General features: G+C 38.0%; 1 protein-coding gene across 1 annotated transcript in view; it reads left to right on the top strand.

Moving 5' to 3' along the window:
- The first annotated feature begins 528 nt into the window (after positions 1-528).
- Positions 529-20767, top strand: part of LOC110455956 (zonadhesin-like) — a 46988-nt gene continuing 26749 nt past the window's right edge. The window contains exons 1-15 of the mRNA XM_021506426.1: positions 529-655; positions 3274-3518; positions 5372-5691; positions 6546-6844; positions 7242-7444; positions 9041-9233; positions 9427-9528; positions 12542-12649; positions 13413-13514; positions 14770-14877; positions 17404-17505; positions 17726-17833; positions 19390-19491; positions 20109-20216; positions 20645-20746. Coding sequence (XP_021362101.1) covers positions 529-655; positions 3274-3518; positions 5372-5691; positions 6546-6844; positions 7242-7444; positions 9041-9233; positions 9427-9528; positions 12542-12649; positions 13413-13514; positions 14770-14877; positions 17404-17505; positions 17726-17833; positions 19390-19491; positions 20109-20216; positions 20645-20746 — 2329 coding nt within the window. The remainder of the gene's footprint in view (positions 656-3273; positions 3519-5371; positions 5692-6545; positions 6845-7241; positions 7445-9040; positions 9234-9426; positions 9529-12541; positions 12650-13412; positions 13515-14769; positions 14878-17403; positions 17506-17725; positions 17834-19389; positions 19492-20108; positions 20217-20644; positions 20747-20767) is intronic.

Below are 20767 nucleotides of genomic sequence, written 5' to 3'. Positions count from 1 at the left end.
CAACAGGTTAAACAGAGAACGTTTGATCGGGCATCCATAAGATATATGTTAGAACAAATATATTCCAAATTATATTCAGACATAGTTTTTGTTTGACAATAAATTCGACATTACGTAAGTATTATCATCTGAAATGCGTTGAATGTCGATTGTCGGGAGACACATTTGTTTGACAATACATTCGACATTACGTAAGTGTTATCATCTGAAATGCGTTGAATGTCGATTGTCGGGAGACACATTTGCTTGACAATACATTCGACATTACGTAAGTGTTATCATCTGAAATGCGTTGAATGTCGATTGCCAGTTTGACAATCAGTCACTGATGTCCTGAAAGCCTTTTAATGGTGGAAGTTCATTCTTATTTACACCCATGTCCGTCCATTTATACTTATACTCAAACACTTACCCATGGTACCTCTACCGTACACCTACTCACATCTCACTAACTGTTCTTGACGTTTTAGGACTCCAATGAACTTATTTTCTTTGCATAGATTTAAGTATTTTATCACTTTTTCAATAATGGCTATTTCCGTATTTCCTGTAGGTCTGAACTGTGACAAAGGGTGTGGAACAAACGCCGTGTGTGTGGAGGGCAAGTGTCACTGTGGGAGGGGTTTCTATGGTAACCCCTACGTCAAGTGTGATGGTAAGTTGTCGTCCCGTCGTCCCGTCGTCTCACATGAGGTGAAAATAGTCCGTGTACTCTCCTTATCATAGACAGTAAACGCTGTCTATCGCGCACTGAGTGTCATTATTTGATCCAGCTTTCCAAAGTAAGAAAATCATTATGCGTATTATTCGTGACAATGGTGACGTGAGTAGACTAGGAAATGGCTACATTTTGTTAATGTCTCTATATGTAGTTTATATGTGAGCGAGACACGAGACAGTTATCCACTGTCTATGTCTCTATATGTAGTCTATATGTGAGCGAGACACGAGACACTTATCCTCTGTCTATGTCTCTATGTGTAATCTATGTGTGAGCGAGAAACGAGACAGTTATCCTCTGTCTATGTCTTTATGTGTAGTCTACATGTGAGCGAGACACCAGACAGTTATCCTCTGTCTATGTCTCTATACGTAGTCTATATGTGAGCGAGACACGAGACAGTTATTCTATGTCCCTGTCTCTATATGTAGTCTATATGTGAGCGAGAAACGAGACAGTTTTCCTCTGTCTATGTCTCTATGTGTAGTCTATATGTGAGCGAGACACGAGACAGTTATCCTCTGTCTATGTCTCTATATGTAGTCTTAATGTGAGCGAGACACGAGACAGTTATCCTCTGTCTATGTCTCTATATGTAGTCTATATGTGAGCGAGACACGAGACAGTTATCCTCTGTCTATGTCTCTATATGTAGTCTATATGTGAGCGAGACACGAGACAGTTATCCTCTGTCTATGTCTCTATATGTAGTCTATATGTGAGCGAGACACGAGACAGTTATCCTCTGTCTATGTCTCTATATGTAGTCTATATGTGAGCGAGACACGAGACAGTTATCCTCTGTCTATGTCTCTATATGTAGTCTATATGTGAGCGAGACACGAGACAGTTATCCTCTGTCTATGTCTCTATATGTAGTCTATATGTGAGCGAGACACGAGACAGTTATCCTCTGTCTATGTCTCTATATGTAGTCTATATGTGAGCGAGACACGAGACAGTTATCCTCTGTCTATGTCTCTATATGTAGTCTATATGTGAGCGAGACACGAGACAGTTATCCTCTGTCTATGTCTCTATATGTAGTCTATATGTGAGCGAGACACGAGACAGTTATCCTCTGTCTATGTCTCTATATGTAGTCTATATGTGAGCGAGACACGAGACAGTTATCCTCTGTCTATGTCTCTATATGTAGTCTATATGTGAGCGAGACACGAGACAGTTATCCTCTGTCTATGTCTCTATATGTAGTCTATATGTGAGCGAGACACGAGACAGTTATCCTCTGTCTATGTCTCTATATGTAGTCTATATGTGAGCGAGACACGAGACAGTTATCCTCTGTCTATGTCTCTATATGTAGTCTATATGTGAGCGAGACACGAGACAGTTATCCTCTGTCTATGTCTCTATATGTAGTCTATATGTGAGCGAGACACGAGACAGTTATCCTCTGTCTATGTCTCTATATGTAGTCTATATGTGAGCGAGACACGAGACAGTTATCCTCTGTCTATGTCTCTATATGTAGTCTATATGTGAGCGAGACACGAGACAGTTATCCTCTGTCTATGTCTCTATATGTAGTCTATATGTGAGCGAGAAACGAGACAGTTATCCTCTGTCTATGTCTCTATATGTAGTCTATATGTGAGCGAGACACGAGACAGTTATCCTCTGTCTATGTCTCTATATGTAGTCTATATGTGAGCGAGAAACGAGACAGTTATCCTCTGTCTATGTCTCTATATGTAGTCTATATGTGAGCGAGAAACGAGACAGTTATCCTCCGTCTATGTATCTATCTATGTGCACGTGGGTGGGACAAGGAAACCGTTAACCTTCGTCAATGTTTAGGCTACACATGCGAGGAAAAAAGAGAAGGTTTTCAAATCTGTCTCAATCAAGTCTATACGTGAGTAGGACGTGGAGACAGTGATCTTCTGTCAATGTCTTTATAACGACAATAATCGTGAGTTGGACGAGGAGATAGCTATTCCTGTTCACATCCCTATCTAGCCTAGAACACAGCGTCACCTTATTGCGGAAGTTGTGTGCGAAGAGGAAATTAATCGCAAACCTTCACAGACAAATGTTATTTCCTGTGCAAGTCCGTTTCATTTAGTGTTACCGTCAGCATACAGATGAGACGCGAGACACTGGCCTGTTGGCAGCACCTGACAGAGTTAATCGCCCCCACTTAGCATACATGCTTACGTCTTTGTCTATACGTAATTCAATTTACAGAATGTTTACAAATGCAACAATGCATACATTATTCTTAATGACAATAATTCAAAAGTGACAACGAAAATTAAAATATTAAATATATATCATGTTTTCACACGTTTATTTCATTTGTGATAGGTGTTTCTTTTTACCTAGTGAAATAAAATATAAAACGATCGTAGAAACGAGGCCACTTTCTTAGTACAGTTGATACCGATATGAAATTCCCTGGTTGCCTGTTTTGGTGCAATTGTCCCATAAAACAATTGTGATCATATTTCGATGTAAATTGGTACAAGATAACTGCACTGTTTGTTTGTAATCGCAACTTCATGGTCGACTGAACGTGTTCATTTAAGATGTGTGCACCTGCGCTGCCTATGGAGATCCTCACTTCCGGTTATACGACAAACAGAAGCTTACCATCAGTGGACCCTGTCGCTACACACTTACAAAATACGGAACTGAGGGCGACAAATGTGCCTTCAACATCGAGCTGAAGAACGAGCACAGGGGTAACCGAGTGCACGCGGCCTACACGCGCTCCGTCCACGTGATGATGAAAGGCTTGGTTATAGATCTCAACAAGGACAAGGAAGTGCTTGTAAGTAATAATGGTTTTGTGTGGCGTTCAGTAACGTAAAGTGTCATATTTCAGTTATGTTTCTTTTCACCGAACAAACGATAAAAAGTCATATTAGCGATTTTAATGAATTTTCAAACGAACTGTTTACAGGTGATAACATGCATGTGACAGCAATAACAGTTTTCTATCTGCATCAAAATTTCTGTAATACAGAAGTCATGACGGCTGACCGTGTTGTTATGTCGAGTTGCTTCAGGTCATAGTCACTCATTATGTAACATAACGTGTCTGACATTGTCTTGCACTTCCGACGAGAAGGGCTTATTTTATCATTGAAGTGTTAGGACAATAATTCGATGAGATTTGAGTACTTGGTATAAAGCTATAGAGGCAATACTTCTTCGGTTTACGAATATGGGAGTTCTAAACCAGAGGGTACATTTTATATCTACATTTTCCCATACCGAACTTTTTCTCTATTTACTTCTACCTTACCGGAAACAACAATTTAATTCCATTGTCTAGATAACGTCAACATAACAAATAGCTGCGGGAACCGTAGCTTCTATGTCCGATTTTTTTTTTTATTATTATTGTTATCGGACCGATAAAAAAAAAATCGGACATAGAAGCTACGGTTCCCGCAGCTACATAACAAATTGCTAAAGAACATGTTTGTAAAGAGCAGAAACAGAGATTCTTATGAAAAGATACCGATTTTTTTAACGTAGTCGTTTTGTTCATATGTATCGTGCACCTCTTAGTTACGATTGAGAAAATTTTATTTCCAAAAAATTGGTCACTTGGTTCGTGGATGTGGAATTGTTATTACAAGTATCTATAATCCATGTGGATGATATGCAGGGCTCATCCCCAGGGAGAAGATAACTGAATTGCCAAACACGAGTCTCTTTTATGTCCAGCGGTGTAGTATAGGACAGTTTCAATCTATCGGTTGTTTAACTTGGAAACGCAAGGCTTGGAGGATTTTGCACCAATTTGAAAATCCTGAGAGAGAAATGTACCTATGATACACCCCTGGACATGCAAGCGTATTTCTCTGCCTTTCCAGTAACCATAATTAGCTCACGATATTACGAATCAACTCCGTCATGTAAACGCCGAAGGTTGGAGATGTTGGGATGTTACTATCAAGGAAAGTAAAGTATAACAATTAGAAATTGGAAATCGTCCTACTTAATTCGCCTATTGTAATCATTCGAACAAACTAAACATCAAAATACATCAAAGAAACAAAATCGGGAGCTCAATGCTGAAACATCAAAGCTACCAAATATTTTCGAGGAATCTATGCTAAACATCGAAAAGGTTTGACTTTCTAAAGCTCGAACGCAGTGGAATGAGCCAGAGGTTTTGATTGATGGGACACATAATCAAAGTTAAAGAACACGTTTCGGTATGTAATCGGACTCGGTGATTATGTACCATTTTGTTTGAGGGCTTGAGGTGTGATTAACATTCGATTTCAACACCAAAGCGCAATAAAAATATATTTGAAAGCTCGATAATAAAAACATCACGGAAACATTAACGGCAACCTTATAATCAGCAACGTTTCTTTTCAGTAGTCATTTTGTAATCATCAAGGTTGTCAGAAAGTGTTTCTAATGCTTCATTCACGTACTACTGTAAGAAATGTGATGAATCTATGTGTAAGCCCGTCCGTGCTCCTGTACTGAAGTACCCTCTATATATAACGTAGGCTGATAGTAACACGTCACCCGTGATAATGCATTGTAACACAATGCACTTTAAGCATAGTCGTATTGGGACGGATCGAATTTTATTAAGGATCACAAAAGATTGTTACGATAATGTGAAAAAGTGATATATCTTTATTTCCATCACAGATAAATGGCGTCGCACAATTCTTTCCTGTTAGCGTGACGTCAGACACGCATGCTGAAATCGCCATATACAATACTGGGCAGTACGCCAGACTGGTAACCGGATGTGGCTTGTCACTTTCCTGGAATGGTAGATCGGAGGTTTTCGTGACAGTTCCGAAGAGATACGGAAATGATCTAAGCGGCCTCTGCGGAAACTGTAATGGAAAGCGGGACGACATGAGATTGAAGAATGGGACGGACGTGTCCGGTATTAGGACCAAAGGCAGTAAGATAGGAGAGAGCTACCTTGTCAAAGACCCGTCTGAGGCTGCAGCCGAGGAGTAGGTGTTCTCCTCCCTTGTCCAAAAGAATATGTTAACATTAGTTATAAATCCCGTTCAACCAGCAAAATACATTCAACATAGCTATTTTTTTATTTTTTTATTATTAGATTGTTGGGATCTGTATAAGGTTATGACGTTTACTACGGACAAATGGTAAGGGAGCACTAATGTAGAGATATTAGTTTGTCGATAAAGATCCACTTTTAGGACATTAATTTATAATTAATTTGTGGTCAAAGGAATGAAAATCTTTGTTCCAAAACGCAAGCAGAATCCAGCGAAATAGAGAACTGTGTCTATAAAACCTTTTTTGCCGTAACAAATTTACAACATATATTCTATTCCTAAACTATTTCATATAATATTTGCCAGAATTTATATATAGTCCACTAACAGAGTCGACCATCTTGTTACAACAAATAATTACTAGAAAGTGAGGAAGTCTGTCAATGCAGAAGCCACAAAGTAATATAAATTTGACTGTCCCATATGACCGTTACGTTCATTTCGGAGATTCATCAGTGATAATGAAAGGCAGTAGAATGGAAAACAGTATTCGAAAGATATGCAGAATACAGCAAAAAAGACAAGGTATACTCATTGGAATTGTCAAAGTTCGGTTATTAAATTTATGCTAATTCTAAAAATGCATTTGCATAGTTTTTTAAAAGCATTACGTCATATATATATTACTTTGTTTTAAGCAAACCACGAGAACTTTCAAAAATGTCTCGCGAGTTCTGAAACAACAGTTTGACACGCACAAAATCTTTCATATCTTTCGTATGTGTCGTATAATATTGACCACAGTCTGAAAAGTGCCCTTAGCTGACGTCTCGTTCCTTGCTTAGGTGTACGGTGGAGGAGATTGAAGATCCGTGTACCGGGGACATGGACCTCTTAGTCCAGGAACCCATTTACTGCGGGTTGCTGTTTCCGCCACGCCAGGCATCTAGCCCCTTCCGGGAGTGTATCAGCACAATCCCTCAAGTCATCCTCGACATGTACGCGTCATGCCGCTTTGACGTGTGCACATATTTCCATGACGAACATCGCGTAAATGAGGTTGTGTGCCAGGCCCTGGACAGCTTGGCAACAGAGTGTGAGGAGAGGGGATATGTCGTTAAGTGGAGGACGGAGACATTTTGTCGTGAGTTTTACAACAATAATAAATCATTCAATATAGATGCATGGAGAACAGTGCGTTTTTTTTTACTAATACTGTCATACATTGCCATGCAAAGCTCATTTTCTTGTGTAAGAAGATATTGCAATAAAAATAGTCTCATTTTTATCATCACATTGGTGATTGATGTCATACGATCATGAAACGGTTTACCAGTATCTAACATATCATCTCTTTGGACCATGTTCTGACATACCACTACTTTCAACTGTTTGATTTTTTTTTATTCAATTCCTTAATAGACTGTCTTCACCTGATTAAACAAACGTTTATAAAGGGAAATACAGTACTATATATCTAGCGAAATAAGTATTTGAAAAAGAATGAAGTTGTCTTTTGCTGACCAGCCCCTCTATTGTAGCCGCTAACTGTCCGAAGAACATGCGGTACAGTACTGAGATAAGTGGATGTCCAGCTACCTGCCTTGACCCTCACCGTGCTCACACCACATGTTCTCAGCCCCTGTCGGCTGGATGTGAATGCCAGCCAGGTTACCTGCTCAGTGGCCTTGCCTGTGTGCCGCTGACGGACTGTGGCTGTAGGTCCGACATAGGTTACCTCCCCGTAAGTTGCTCATCTCTATTACGACTCTCATTGGAGGGGTTTCTTTTCAAATGGAATACTGCATATAGGTTACATGTAATCATAATAGAGCACTCGTAATGCAAAGCTCATGATGGTAGAGGACATTCAGTGAAAAAGTATTAAACACCAACCTCGCCAATACCGCTGTACAGCGAGGACTTTCCCTTTTGCTGTAGCAGAAACGAAATATTTACCAGATCTACAAGTTTCGAAATGTTTGCATTAGATATTTTGTTTAACTAACAGATTTTAGGATGTCAGTACTAATGATATTGTTTTATGCGTGCATTTTTCTAAGTTCAAAATATGATCGACAAAAGTTGTAAAAAATCTTGTTTCACCTTAAACACCATTTCTGTTACAAATATTCTATAATCTCTGACCACCTCTTCAAAATTAATTGTTTTATCCGGATTTAGTGTTCAGAGTATGCGTCTATATGCATTAACTCCACAAAGTGTTGGATATTGGGGTGACGGGGTTTGTTAAATAAGATTTAATTGTGAAGGTATCGATTAGATGCTTGTATAGATAACATTTAGAAGATGCTTCACTGGCGCCACGCAATTCTTTAATAAATATATCATATGAGCAATCCAGCTACGGTAAAAACAATTCTTCATCATTCATGTTTATCTCAAACTGTTGACTGTGTTTGTGCTATATTCTTGCCGAGTGTCGAAACATCTTTGCTCGCTCCGGAAGCGCAACGGCGGATATTTTTGAGCATGTTCAAATTTTTTTACCTTCGCCTGCCGTTGCTAATTTTTTCGCCGATGTTCTGGCGCTGTCCTGACGATGTACTACCGTTCTTAGCGATGTGATACCGTTGCGCTGCCGTACTAGTACCGATTCCCGAAAATCGCCAAGTTTGTGCTCTAGTATAGGTCGGCTACCCAAACTGGCTCGGTGTGACAGGCCCTTTAGTGGAGTTAGTATACACTGTACCGTTGTTCTAAATACAACATTTATAGACATGCTACAGTGTAGTCTTCGTCTTAGAATGCTACATCGACTCTGATGCTTTTTTGTGGCCAATTCCTTAAAGGGAACTCAGAACCACTTCAAACTGATGTAGATGTTTTAAGTTGGGCACTGTATATCATTGACTAACGAAAACTGACGGACCTCTTGCTATTCCATTCTGAAATATTAAATGGAGGGGGCATTTGAGAATGGAGACAAAATTTGAATATAGTAAAAAAATATCCTCCTTTCGGCGTCTTAAAGGTAGTTATTTGATTAACAGGGGTCAAAACCTATAAACTTAACATGCATTTTCTGCAAAAACAACTTCTCCGCCATGTAGGTGTCTCACCCCGTTATTACCAGACAAGGTAAATGCAATAGGAGGTGATTTGATTACCAGATTCATAAAGTTATTAATATTATTCTTTTCAATAAATGATAAATATGATGAAAAAATAATAGATAAAAAATAAATAAAATTGATACTGTAAAACCATGCACTGTTATGGTAATATAATATATTTTATGTACTTTACTAGTCGACTATATAAGTTATATGGCCTGTACGCTTGATAACTTCGGATTTTTTTTTTTTCGTATTTCCAGCTTGGGAAATCGTCATTGACACTGGATTGTCAGGCGATGCTGACGTGTGTAGAAATTGGCGGAAAACCAACTCTGGAAACGAAAACCATCACATTACACTGCCACGAGCATGCTGCGTGCGGGCTGCTGTCTGGACGTCCCCACTGCGCATGTCTTGACGGATACTTTGGGGACGGAGAAACAACATGTGAACGTTAGTGGCTCGTCATAAAATTATGAAATAGTCAACTGTTTGACTTGTTTGACTTGTTTGACTTAAAGTCAATGTTTCGTGCAAAGTACTATCATTTTAAAAACCTGATATACAGATATTTATAAACTTTCATTTCATTTGAAATAAAATGGAGAAATAAAAAAAAACTAATCGAATGTTTTCATATTTGTAGCTCTGTGTAATGGGACCAAATGTGGTTTGCACGCTCATTGCCTGGAAATGCGGTGTCGCTGCGGAGACGGTTACCATGGAAATCCCTACGTCAATTGTGAACGTTTGTATCTGCATAAAATGTCATGATTTGCTCGAGTCAGATTACCAAGCATATTCGATTAAACGCAATTCAAAGTAATATCTTGTTTAAGATGTAATGACGTATTAGGTATGCTTCTTCAAGTATAAACAAACTAATTAAAATATGAAGATTTCTTATTGATGCCGCGGTTTGTATAGACACGCATTAAGAACGTTTTATGTTTATTGTAACTTATATGTTTACTAATGTCTGTAATGTTTACTATTTTTTGCAAATATCGTACAACAGCATTACACCTCGTGTGCCAATAAGTAATCCCTATAATATAGCATTACACCTCGTGTGCCGATAAGTAATCCCTATAATATAGCGTTACACCTCCTGTGGCAATAAGTAATCCCTATAATATAGCATTACACCTCCTGTGGCAATAAGTAATCCCTATAATATAGCATGACACCTCGTGTGCCAATAAGTAATCCCTATAATATAGCGTTACACCTCCTGTGGCAATAAGTAATCCCTATAATATAGCATTACACCTCCTGTGGCAATAAGTAATCCCTATAATATAGCATTACACCTCCTGTGCCAATAAGTAATCCCTATAATATAGCATTACACCTCCTGTGGCAAGTAATCCCTATAATATAGCATTACACCTCCTGTGGCATGTAATCCCTATAATATAGCATTACACCTCCTATGCCAATAAGTAATCCCTATAATATAGCGTTACACCTCCTGTGCCAATAAGTAATCCCTATAATATAGCATTACACCTCCTATGTCAATAAGTAATCCCTATAATATAGCATTTCATCTCCTGTGGCAATAAGTAATCCCTATAATATAGCATTACACCTCCTATGTCAATAAGTAATCCCTATAATATAGCATTACACCTCCTATGCCAATAAGTAATCCCTATAATATAGCATTACACCTCCTGTGGCAAGTAATCGCAAAGCCTATAGTTACCCGTATCTTCTTACACTGTATCATGCTGATCTCCAACACACAACATGCGGAAACCACGCATAATTTTTTCTTGGTACTTGGATCAATTTTTCGCAACCTAACACGGTGAGCGGGATAGATTGTTATTCGAAATCATACTGGGAAATAGCCACAACTCTAAGTATAAGGTCAACTTTCAGCTTTCGTGATGTAGAAATAGAACGCATCACGGAAACAATAATTCTATTCGATTTCAAACACTATACTCAATTTTCTTAACCGATTTCCTTGTAGATAAAAGAAATTGTATTAACGGGACGAAAAGTAATGATTTTTGTTTCCTATTATCTGACTGGCGCGACAGAGCTTTGTCCTCGTATAACACACGCCGTGGACGTCAGTGGTAAACATATACAGGGAGCCGTATGGGATCATTCCGTGACTAACCCTTATATATTTCATGACGCACGCAGAGGAAAATTAATTGAGAATTTTCTGAATTCAATGAATATAGAAATGATACGTCCATTTTACATGACTCGAAACCTCACTATATATCTTTATATATATATAAAACAAAACCCCTGTGAGATAGGCAGAAACGTAGTTGAAAAAAACCCACAAAGAGGTACAGTATCCTAATGATTAAAGATGACAGAAGTCGGGTCAGTCAGATCAATCAGAAAGGGATGTACACAAAGTTGTATCCTTCATTATTCTGCTTGTTAAATGTGGTAGGAATTCTATTTCTGTAGTACGTGTGTGTATTGTGTGAAGCATACTAGGTAAATTCCATATACCTTTCCAAGTAAGGTCTCGACCGCCGGGTTGTTGACATGTCATCACCACGCACGTTTATACTAGTCTATATCCAGTGTTAATTATAATTAACACAACGACATTGAGATTACAACTGCTTAATACAGAAATGACAATATGAAGTAAGAAAATATGAAAAGAAAAACATATATTACATAGGGTTGAGGCGTTGACGCGAATACAAAGTTGTTAACATGTATTTACATTAATTATATATAAGCTGTTATCGAAAAGGTACCAATATTTTATATAGGATAATTTAATGACATATGAAGTTTCCAACATTAATAACAAGTACGACTCCCGCTACCATATTTTGCTGCTCGAATTCTGAGATGTGTGCTGTAGGGATTTTCTGCCATTCTTAAAGAAGCACCTGTCACACACGTGCTCTATTGGCGTGAGATCGGGACTGTATTGGGTCAGGGAAGTGTCTCTACCACATGACACCGGACATTTTCATGTTAGAAAAATTACGTTGTTCTGATACAAACGGCACTGCGATAAGTTGCAATACAGTTTCAATGTCCGGTTGAGTTGTCAAATTACCTTCAATGACAATCAAACAGGTTTTGGGACTTCTTCTTATCCCACCCTACCTCATAAAGTTTCAACCAAAAAACCTGTCATGTTCCACCGTGCAATTATTGGCATAATGTTCATCACGACGACGAAAAACACAATGAAGCCAATCTGAGTGGTAAAGTATGAATCTTGAGTCGTCAGATAAGAGTGCATGGCACCATCTTTGGGTAGGAAACATTTGAATAGTGGCGTCAAAGTCATTGGATGATGACGTTATGTCGACGACGAATAGGGGGTAATCCTATCGAAATGCGACACGCCATTATTCTGAAGGAACTGAGACGTATCAGAACCGTTTGGAATTGTGTGTCGCTGGTGTCTCACTGGCAGATTTTGTGCTGTTTTAAATCAGTTGTGCATGTGATAAAAACACATGAACCGATCCTGACGAGGCGTCGTAATCTGCGGTAGTCTAGTTCGAGGGAGGTCTGTAGTTGTACCAGTTATTTTGAGACTGTTGCAAAGCGGTTTGGGTGTTTCCAGCCAACAGTAACAGCACTTACCTGTTACATACATCGCTAGGTAATATACTAAAATTACTATATTTGACATCGTAAGTGTGTATTTAAAAAGCGCTTGTAAAAACAAAATCTGGTGATTGCAAACTAATCATTCATGAAAATGATTTCTTTTCTGTATTTGATTTATATTTTTTTTCGTGTTTCAGCAATCGGGACCTGTGGCGGGGAGAAATGCTGTGACAGTGCAGACTGTATAAACTACAATTGTGTGTGTCGACAGGGATACGTGGGTGACGGCTACGACAAGTGTAAACGTAAGGCCCCAAGTGCCGTATATCGTCAACGTCATGTGACCAGAAGACCCTTAGTAACACAAATGTTTTGCCGGCAACGTCCTGTGGTCACCGGATTAATATTAACCCGTTTGTCCCATCAACGTCACGGGGTCACATGGCTCTTAGTAACCCGTTTGTCTTATCGAGGACATCATATGGTCACAGCAGTCTTAGTAACCCGTATGTCTTATCGGCAACACCTTTCAGTTAAAATGCTCTTAACGTTCTCTAGCTTTTCTCACCAGCATGACCCATACAGCGCTCTAGGTACAGTAATAACATGAACATCATGTGAACACAATGCAAATATAATTTTATAACCATCATTTGTATCTTCATGTAATATAGTTTTACATAAGAAATCGTTTCATTCTTGGTGGTTCATCACTTTTGATTTGTATCTCAAAGTAAGCCCCATAAGCAATGTTAGTGCCAAATACAGGTCAGTGATATCGTATCTACAATGTAGGATGAGAACATCTCACTTTTTCAAAAAAGAATGTTTACGTTATAGAATGTAGTCCAATTTTCAGGCATTGACACTGAATAACTATTAGAAACACGGTCGCTATTACTATTACACGTTTGTTCAAAGATTTGACTCAAACGCGTTTTCCCGATGGTTTTACATTCTTTTCTTGAACTGTATACTCCCGATGATATTCCACTTAGTTCTGGATCGCCATTCACAAAGCGAAAGGTATAGCAATTAATCAATGTTTGTTTTCTAATTTTTGAATAGGTTTGTGTAATAAACGAAGGTGTGCAGACCATGCTCTTTGTGTGGATGATGACTGTAAATGTATGGATGGTTACCATGGTTTTGGCTACATTCAATGTGAACGTAAGTAAACAATGAGAACAATCAAGTCAATAGATTTTGATAATATTTACAACAACAACCATAATAACCTAATTGAGAACTAAGGTTTATTATGTACTTTATGTAATTTTCAGATTCTATTATCAATTTTTTGTTTCATTGTATCTTGATATAAACTGTATCGCTTATTTAATTCTGTTTCGAATTGATCAAATTTACATAAACTTTTATGAATGGTGACACACTTTCAGTATTGATCACCCTGTACATATATGTTTTAGATATCTGTTGAGGTGTTAGTTTCATCAATCAATATTTCAACTCCTACTCAAGTTGGACTCAATGCAACTACCAAATATATCCTGTTTCATTTGCCGATGAATTTGACCAGATTAACATTGCCTGTGCGTATGATTTTGCGAAGGTAGATAACTATTGACATGTTTTAACAAAGATACCACATGATGAGATTTCACATTTATATTGAAGAAACACAAGAAATTGTTCAAACAACTAAAAACGATCAATCAGCAAAATAATATCAGCTCACGGTTGCTAGCGGTAGTGACAAGTCATGTACTGCCCTAGAAATTCTCCCTACTGCTACCCATTACAACGTAGATCCCCAGGGGTTCGTTACAAATGTCTGAATAACACATATCATGCTATAACTAATATGGGTCACAGCACACATAAACATACAATTACTGCAGCTTCACATCCCAGAAGATGTAGAACCACGAACTTTAGCGGCTCTCCACTTCGAGCTAGTAAAACGATGGCTGCTGTAGACTCGCAGCTGCGTCTAGACATTATCCTTCCGCGATGGCTCATCAGAAAATTTGATATCTTTTAAATTCATCAGCGAAAATTAAATATGACATTTAAAATAAGGTTTTGTGTTTTGTGTTAACATAATTCGGTTGTATTGAACTATCAATGTATACGTACATCATCATGTTGTATGATGGTCCTTCAATGACGGACTATATGTTTTACATTACGTCATACCGTAGACTTGCACAAGCTCCAGAACCTGGGACAAACGATTAGAATGGTCTTCACAAGTTCCAATTATTGATAAAACAAATTGATTGAAATATAAGTATTAAATCTAGCTTTGGTCGATATCATGGGGTGATGAATTGAGTTGGTTTTGAAACAAATTCAACAGGAACTGCGAAGTAATTCATCACCCCATTAAATCGACGAAAGCAAGATTCAATCCTTAAGTGGTTATTACTTTATTTTACAAAATCTTTCCTTCTTTTTGTAGCCGTCGCTGTGTGTGATGGTCGAACATGTACGGAGGGTGCCGAGTGTGTTAACTACAAGTGTGTGTGTCAGAGCGATTACTATGGCGACGGGTACAACGCCTGTACTGGTAGGTTTTACCTGTTACACCGGATATTATAGTGATGGGTACAACGCTTGTACTGGTAGGTTTTACTTGTCACACTGGATATTATAGTGACGGGTACAACGCTTGCACTTGTAGGTTTTACTAGTTACCCCGGATATTTTAGTGACGGGTACGACGCTTGTACTGGTAGGATTTACTTGTTACACCGGATATTATAGTGACGGGAACAACGCTTGTACTGGTAGGGTTTACTTGTTACACCGTATATTATAGTGACGGGTACAACACTTGTACTGGTAGGTTTTACTTGTTACACCGTATATTATAGTGACGGGTACTACGCTTGTTCTGGTAGGTTTTACTTGTTACACCGTTTATTATAGTGACGGGTACAACGCTTGTACTGGTAGGTTTTACTTGTTACGCCGGCTATTATAGTGACGGCTATAACGCTTGTACTGGTAGGTTTTACTTGTTACACCGGATATTATAGTGACGGGTACTACGCTTGTTCTGGTAGGTTTTACTTGTTACACCGTTTATTATAGTGACGGGTACAACGCTTGTACTGGTAGGTTTTACTAGTTACCCCGGATATTATAGTGACGGGTACAACGCTTGTACTGGTAGGTTTTACTAGTTACACCGGATATTATAGTGACGGGTACAACGCTTGTACTGGTTGGTATTTCTTGTCACACTGGATATTATAGTGATGGGTACAACGCGGTTGCTGGAAGATTTTACTTGTTACACCGGATATTATAGTGACGGGTACAACGCCTGTACTGGTAGGTTTTACCTGTTACACCGGATATTATAGTGACGGGTACAACGCTTGTACTGGTAGGTTTTACTTGTCACACTGAATATTATAGTGACGGGTACTACGCTTGTACTGGTAGGTTTTACTTGTTACACCGGATATTTTAGTGTAGGGTACAACGCTTGCACTTGTAGGTTTTACTTGTTACCCCGGATATTTTAGTGACGGGTACAACGCTTGTACTGGTAGGTTTTCCGTCACACTGGATATTTTAGTGACGGGTACAACGCTTGTACTGGTAGGATTTCCTTGTCACACTGGATATTATAGAGACGGGTACAACGCTTGTACTGGTAGGTTTCACTTGTCACACCAGATATTATAGTGACGGGTACAACGCTTGTACTGGTTGGTTTTACTTGTCACACCGTATATTATAGTGACGGGTACAACGCTTGTACTGGTAGGTTTTCCGTCACACTGGATATTTTAGTGACGGGTACAACGCTTGTACTGGTAGGTTTTACTTGTTACACCGGATATTATAGTGACGGGTACAACGTTTGCATTTGTAGGTTTTACTTGTTACACCGGATATTTTAGTGACGGGTGCAACGCTTGTACTGGTAGGTTTTACTTGTTACACTGGATATTATAGTGACGGGGACAACGCTTGTACTGGTAGGGTTTACTTGTTACACCGGATATTTTAGTGACGGGTGCAACGCTTGTACTGGTAGGTTTTACTTGTTACACCGGATTTTATAATGACGGGTACAACGCTTGTACTGGTAGGTTTTACTTGTTACACCGGATATTATAGTGACGGGTACAACCTTTGCACCTGTAGGTTTTACTTGTTACACCGGATATTTTAGTGACGGGTACAACGCTTGTACTGGTTGGTTTTACTTGTCACACCGTATATTATAGTGACGGATACTACGCTTGTACTGTTAGGTTTTACTTGTTACACCGTATATTATAGTGACGGGTAAAACGCTTGTACTGGTAGGTTTTACTTGTTACAACGTATATTATAGTGACGGGTACAACGCTTGTACTGGTAGGTTTTACTTGTTACACCGGATTTTATAATGACGGGTACAACGCTTGTACTGGTAGGTTTTACTTGTTACACCGTATATTATAGTGACGGGTACTACGCTTGTACTGGTAGGTTTTACTTATTACACCGTTTATTATAGTGACGGGTACAACGCTTGTGTACTGGTAGGTTTTACTTGTTACACATGGTATTATATTGACGGCTACAACGATTGTTCGATGGGTTAAACGTGGTATACCGGTTACCACGGTGATGGGTACAACGATTGTATCAATGTGTTACCGTGTTATACCGGTTTCCATGGTGATTGGTTAACGATTGTATCAATGTGCTTTACGTGTTTTACCTGTTATATGGGTTTACACAGTTGGTGTGTGACTGTTTAGCTAGTGACTTAGTGAGAGGTATCACGCTTGCTTCCGTAATATTTTATGTCATTCTTCGTAGCACCTAAGCTCATTCTTTCCTTTGGAAAATGCTTTCTTTTTCTTTTGATATTTATCTACACCTCTATTGAATTTATCTTTTAAACCTCCGTTTTTCTGCTCAAAGTTCTGAAATGGTAATACACGTTAAACCCTAAACCAGGACGACTACGTCAGTGAGGTTTTAGTTGAAGCCATTGCTATCCTGAGGGATATTATTTTTGGTTGTCATGTGAACTGAGATTTGAGAGATGATATATATGTGATTTCTTTGTAATCTTCTTCAGCTCTGTGTGATGGCACGCGATGCTGCCCTAATGCCTCCTGTCAAGATGATAGGTGTATCTGCGATTCAGGTTACCATGGAAACGGATATATAAAATGTGAACGTAAGCGCCTTTCATAGAAGTATATGTGCTTGTCCCATTAATCGTTTAATGATGTAAACTTACGATCACTTAATTTTAAGTGTGTTATGAGAATTGAGATATACTTTACGTTGGTATACAAAAGATGACATACGTTATCACAGTTTAGGCGTATGCTGAAATCCTCAGATAATTCTTTACATGCAGCGTAATTAATTTTTATTGACTTTTCTTTTGTAAGCTGATGGAAAGTGCGATGATGCTATATGTACAAAGGGTGCCAAGTGCCTAAACTCCGTTTGTATATGTAGTTCCGGTTACTATGGTGACCCCTACGTTATGTGTAAATGTAAGTATATGATTATATTAACCCAGTTGTGTTATTAAACATACCAACAACATTCCTGCCAACTCAATAAAATAATAAAATAATATTGCAGAATACGTACATTTCTCGAAATTCTTTATTTTGCGTTATTTTGTGGAGTAAGGTTATAGCAAAATGATATACTTCAAAAAGTTATTTTTTCAGATACATTTATAATGCAAATGTATTACAATACCGATTAGGACAATTACAAAATGAGTGATAAATAGTATACAGTGTTTAAAATTGAGAACTTGTAGTGCCTTATTATGGAAATATGACTATAGTTACAAGAAAGATATATATTGGAACCAAACAGAGGCAAATTACGGATGAAGAATGTTGGTTGGAAGAAATGAGAAGTTTTACAATAAATGTTATTGGTATTGATAGGAATTTAAATGACTCCAGAAGTTCTTTACACATTTTTAAAATCGAAATTTGATCGATGGCACAATTTCAATATAAGATGTACCAGATAAGTTTGAAGTCCGTCCTTGACTGAGGTAAGTATGGTGTTTAATAGTTTAGAAAGTGGTTTAATCCAACAAGTGCTAGATCATGCAATAAACCGTCGTTTGTAAGGACTCTCATGTAATATGTAAATCAAATACAGGGAAAGGAACATATCTATGAATGGCCCACACCGCGTCCTTAGAACGTAGCGATTGTGCGTAAGGAGGATTTATAAGTATCCTTGATAAAATTGATTAAAAGTCATTCACCTCTTCGAAAGTTTCACGAGAAAATGTCGACGGCAGGACCTACTTATACTATTTATACTATATGTCCGATTCACAGTTCTGACCCCAATGTGTTTTGAATGACATAGTTGTAGTATACATGACCTTAATGTGAACTATGACCGGACTTGTCAGTTCGACCAGTATCTCTTTGTGACGTCAGGGTTAATTTACTTACATACTTTACTTGTTATGATAAGAAGGATCACTCTTCAGATAGCAGTGACACTCATTCAAGAGAAAATTGCGTCTCTTTAAGACAAAAGACTAAGCACCAGTCTGCGTACGTTATGGAACCACTGTTGGTAGTACGTGCGTCCAACCTACTATTGTTGATTTGGACACTGAAACAATATATTTAAAAACCCTTTTGTTAGCACGTAGACGTAAATAATAACCACTGTAAGATGATAAAAATCATATATCTGGAAACACTATCGTTTAACAGTTTATAGTGATTGTCTCGTATCAGTAAATCAAAACAGCGATAGACTTAATTCCAGTCTATTTTACCAACGTATACCTAGCATATTACATTTCATGTTTAACACCAATTTGGGAGGAGAAATCATGAATTTTACCAGCAATTATTCGGGATGATCAAAATTATTCATGATATTAATATGATATCCTCATTATTATCTGCTGACTTCTTCATATATCTTAAGGGTATGTACAATACAGGTTTGTTTAAACACATATGCTTCTGGGAGTTGTGTTGGATAGTTATCTTATTAAACAACCAGTTTACTTTCATTTTTTTCACTTTGATATCAAATCTTTCTTTCGAAACAGCTCTGTGTGACGGAAGGATTTGCGCAGATCATGCCTTTTGTGCCGAGGGCAAGTGCAGATGTAACGAAGGTTTCCATGGAGATGGTGACGTCAAATGTGAACGTAAGTGGGCCCGCACACTTCAGTTGATTGGTTTGCATTTTATGATTGCTACATGTATCTCAATATTGTTTTAATAACTTTAATCATGCGATGAAAAGAGATTTGGAATATATCAGTTTTTGACGTGACACAATTTACGTTAAATTGTCGCGAGTAGACGCTCGTCACACAGGTACAGTTATGTCTACAACTGAGCAAACTATCCATAAACCAAGGCTTGATTGTACAATAAAAAAGACATACACTCAGTTGACAATTCTGCTTCGTATTCAATATAAATGAAATATCTTTGTAAATGTATGTTAGTATATCATATTTACATAAACAGTGAACGAAACTTATGAGAAACGTTACAAGGATGATAATGTTACGAATGCATCCTACTGAATTTTCCTAATTCGGAATTTCTTATGTTTTGATTCAATAATGCGAATAATAAATTGTTTATTTTTACCAAATACAAAAATGGAGAAAGTTTACATTATACAAAAAATGAAGCAAACATTAATCTTCTACACATCTTTATTACTGTGACAACTGCATATTTTAAGTATTGCTGGCGTGAATATGCTTTTTTATGTAAATGATATATGTATTTTGTATATTTGTGGCTCCAGCGTTACAAGTATGCGATGGCCGAAATTGTGGGATGAACGCTGTATGCGTAAACTACCAGTGCACATGTAGACGCGGATTCTACGGGGACCCATATATGAAATGCACACGTAAGACCATATTTGGAAGTTATACCAACACGAATTGTCGTTTATGCTTAACTGACATGTATTTCTTCTCTTGAATTACGTAATACTGGAAGCATGCTGACTTAATTCTGATCTTCTGTTCAATGAATCTTAGAATTCAGCATGTATAAGAATGATATTCCGAATTTACCAGTTTCATTTGCCATGTTTCGATCTACATGTAATAATGAAATTAGTCATTAGATATATGTTGTACACCTGGTAAGAGACCTCAGGTCTACGTGTGAGGAAGAATTTAACTGTTTACTGTATTAACTATATAGACTATGTTGTCTACGTGATATATTAGGAACATGTCAACTGATCTCGCTATATATAATTGTCAGCTGCATTGACCAAACATTTATGGTATATACGTACTTGTATGGTGTCGCACCTGTATGTTGTAGCTCTGTGTAAGGGGAGGCGATGCGTACAGAACTCCTATTGCTATAGGGACGAATGCATATGTAGTGACGGTTACCATGGTAACGGATATCTAAAATGTGAAGGTAAACTATTCATGATGGTAA

This window comes from Mizuhopecten yessoensis, unplaced genomic scaffold (assembly GCF_002113885.1).
Source record: "Mizuhopecten yessoensis strain PY_sf001 unplaced genomic scaffold, ASM211388v2 scaffold8447, whole genome shotgun sequence".
Classification (NCBI taxonomy): Eukaryota; Metazoa; Mollusca; class Bivalvia; order Pectinida; family Pectinidae; genus Mizuhopecten; species Mizuhopecten yessoensis.
Note: the sequence above shows the minus strand (reverse complement) of the source record. Positions and strands in the feature narration are given on the sequence as shown.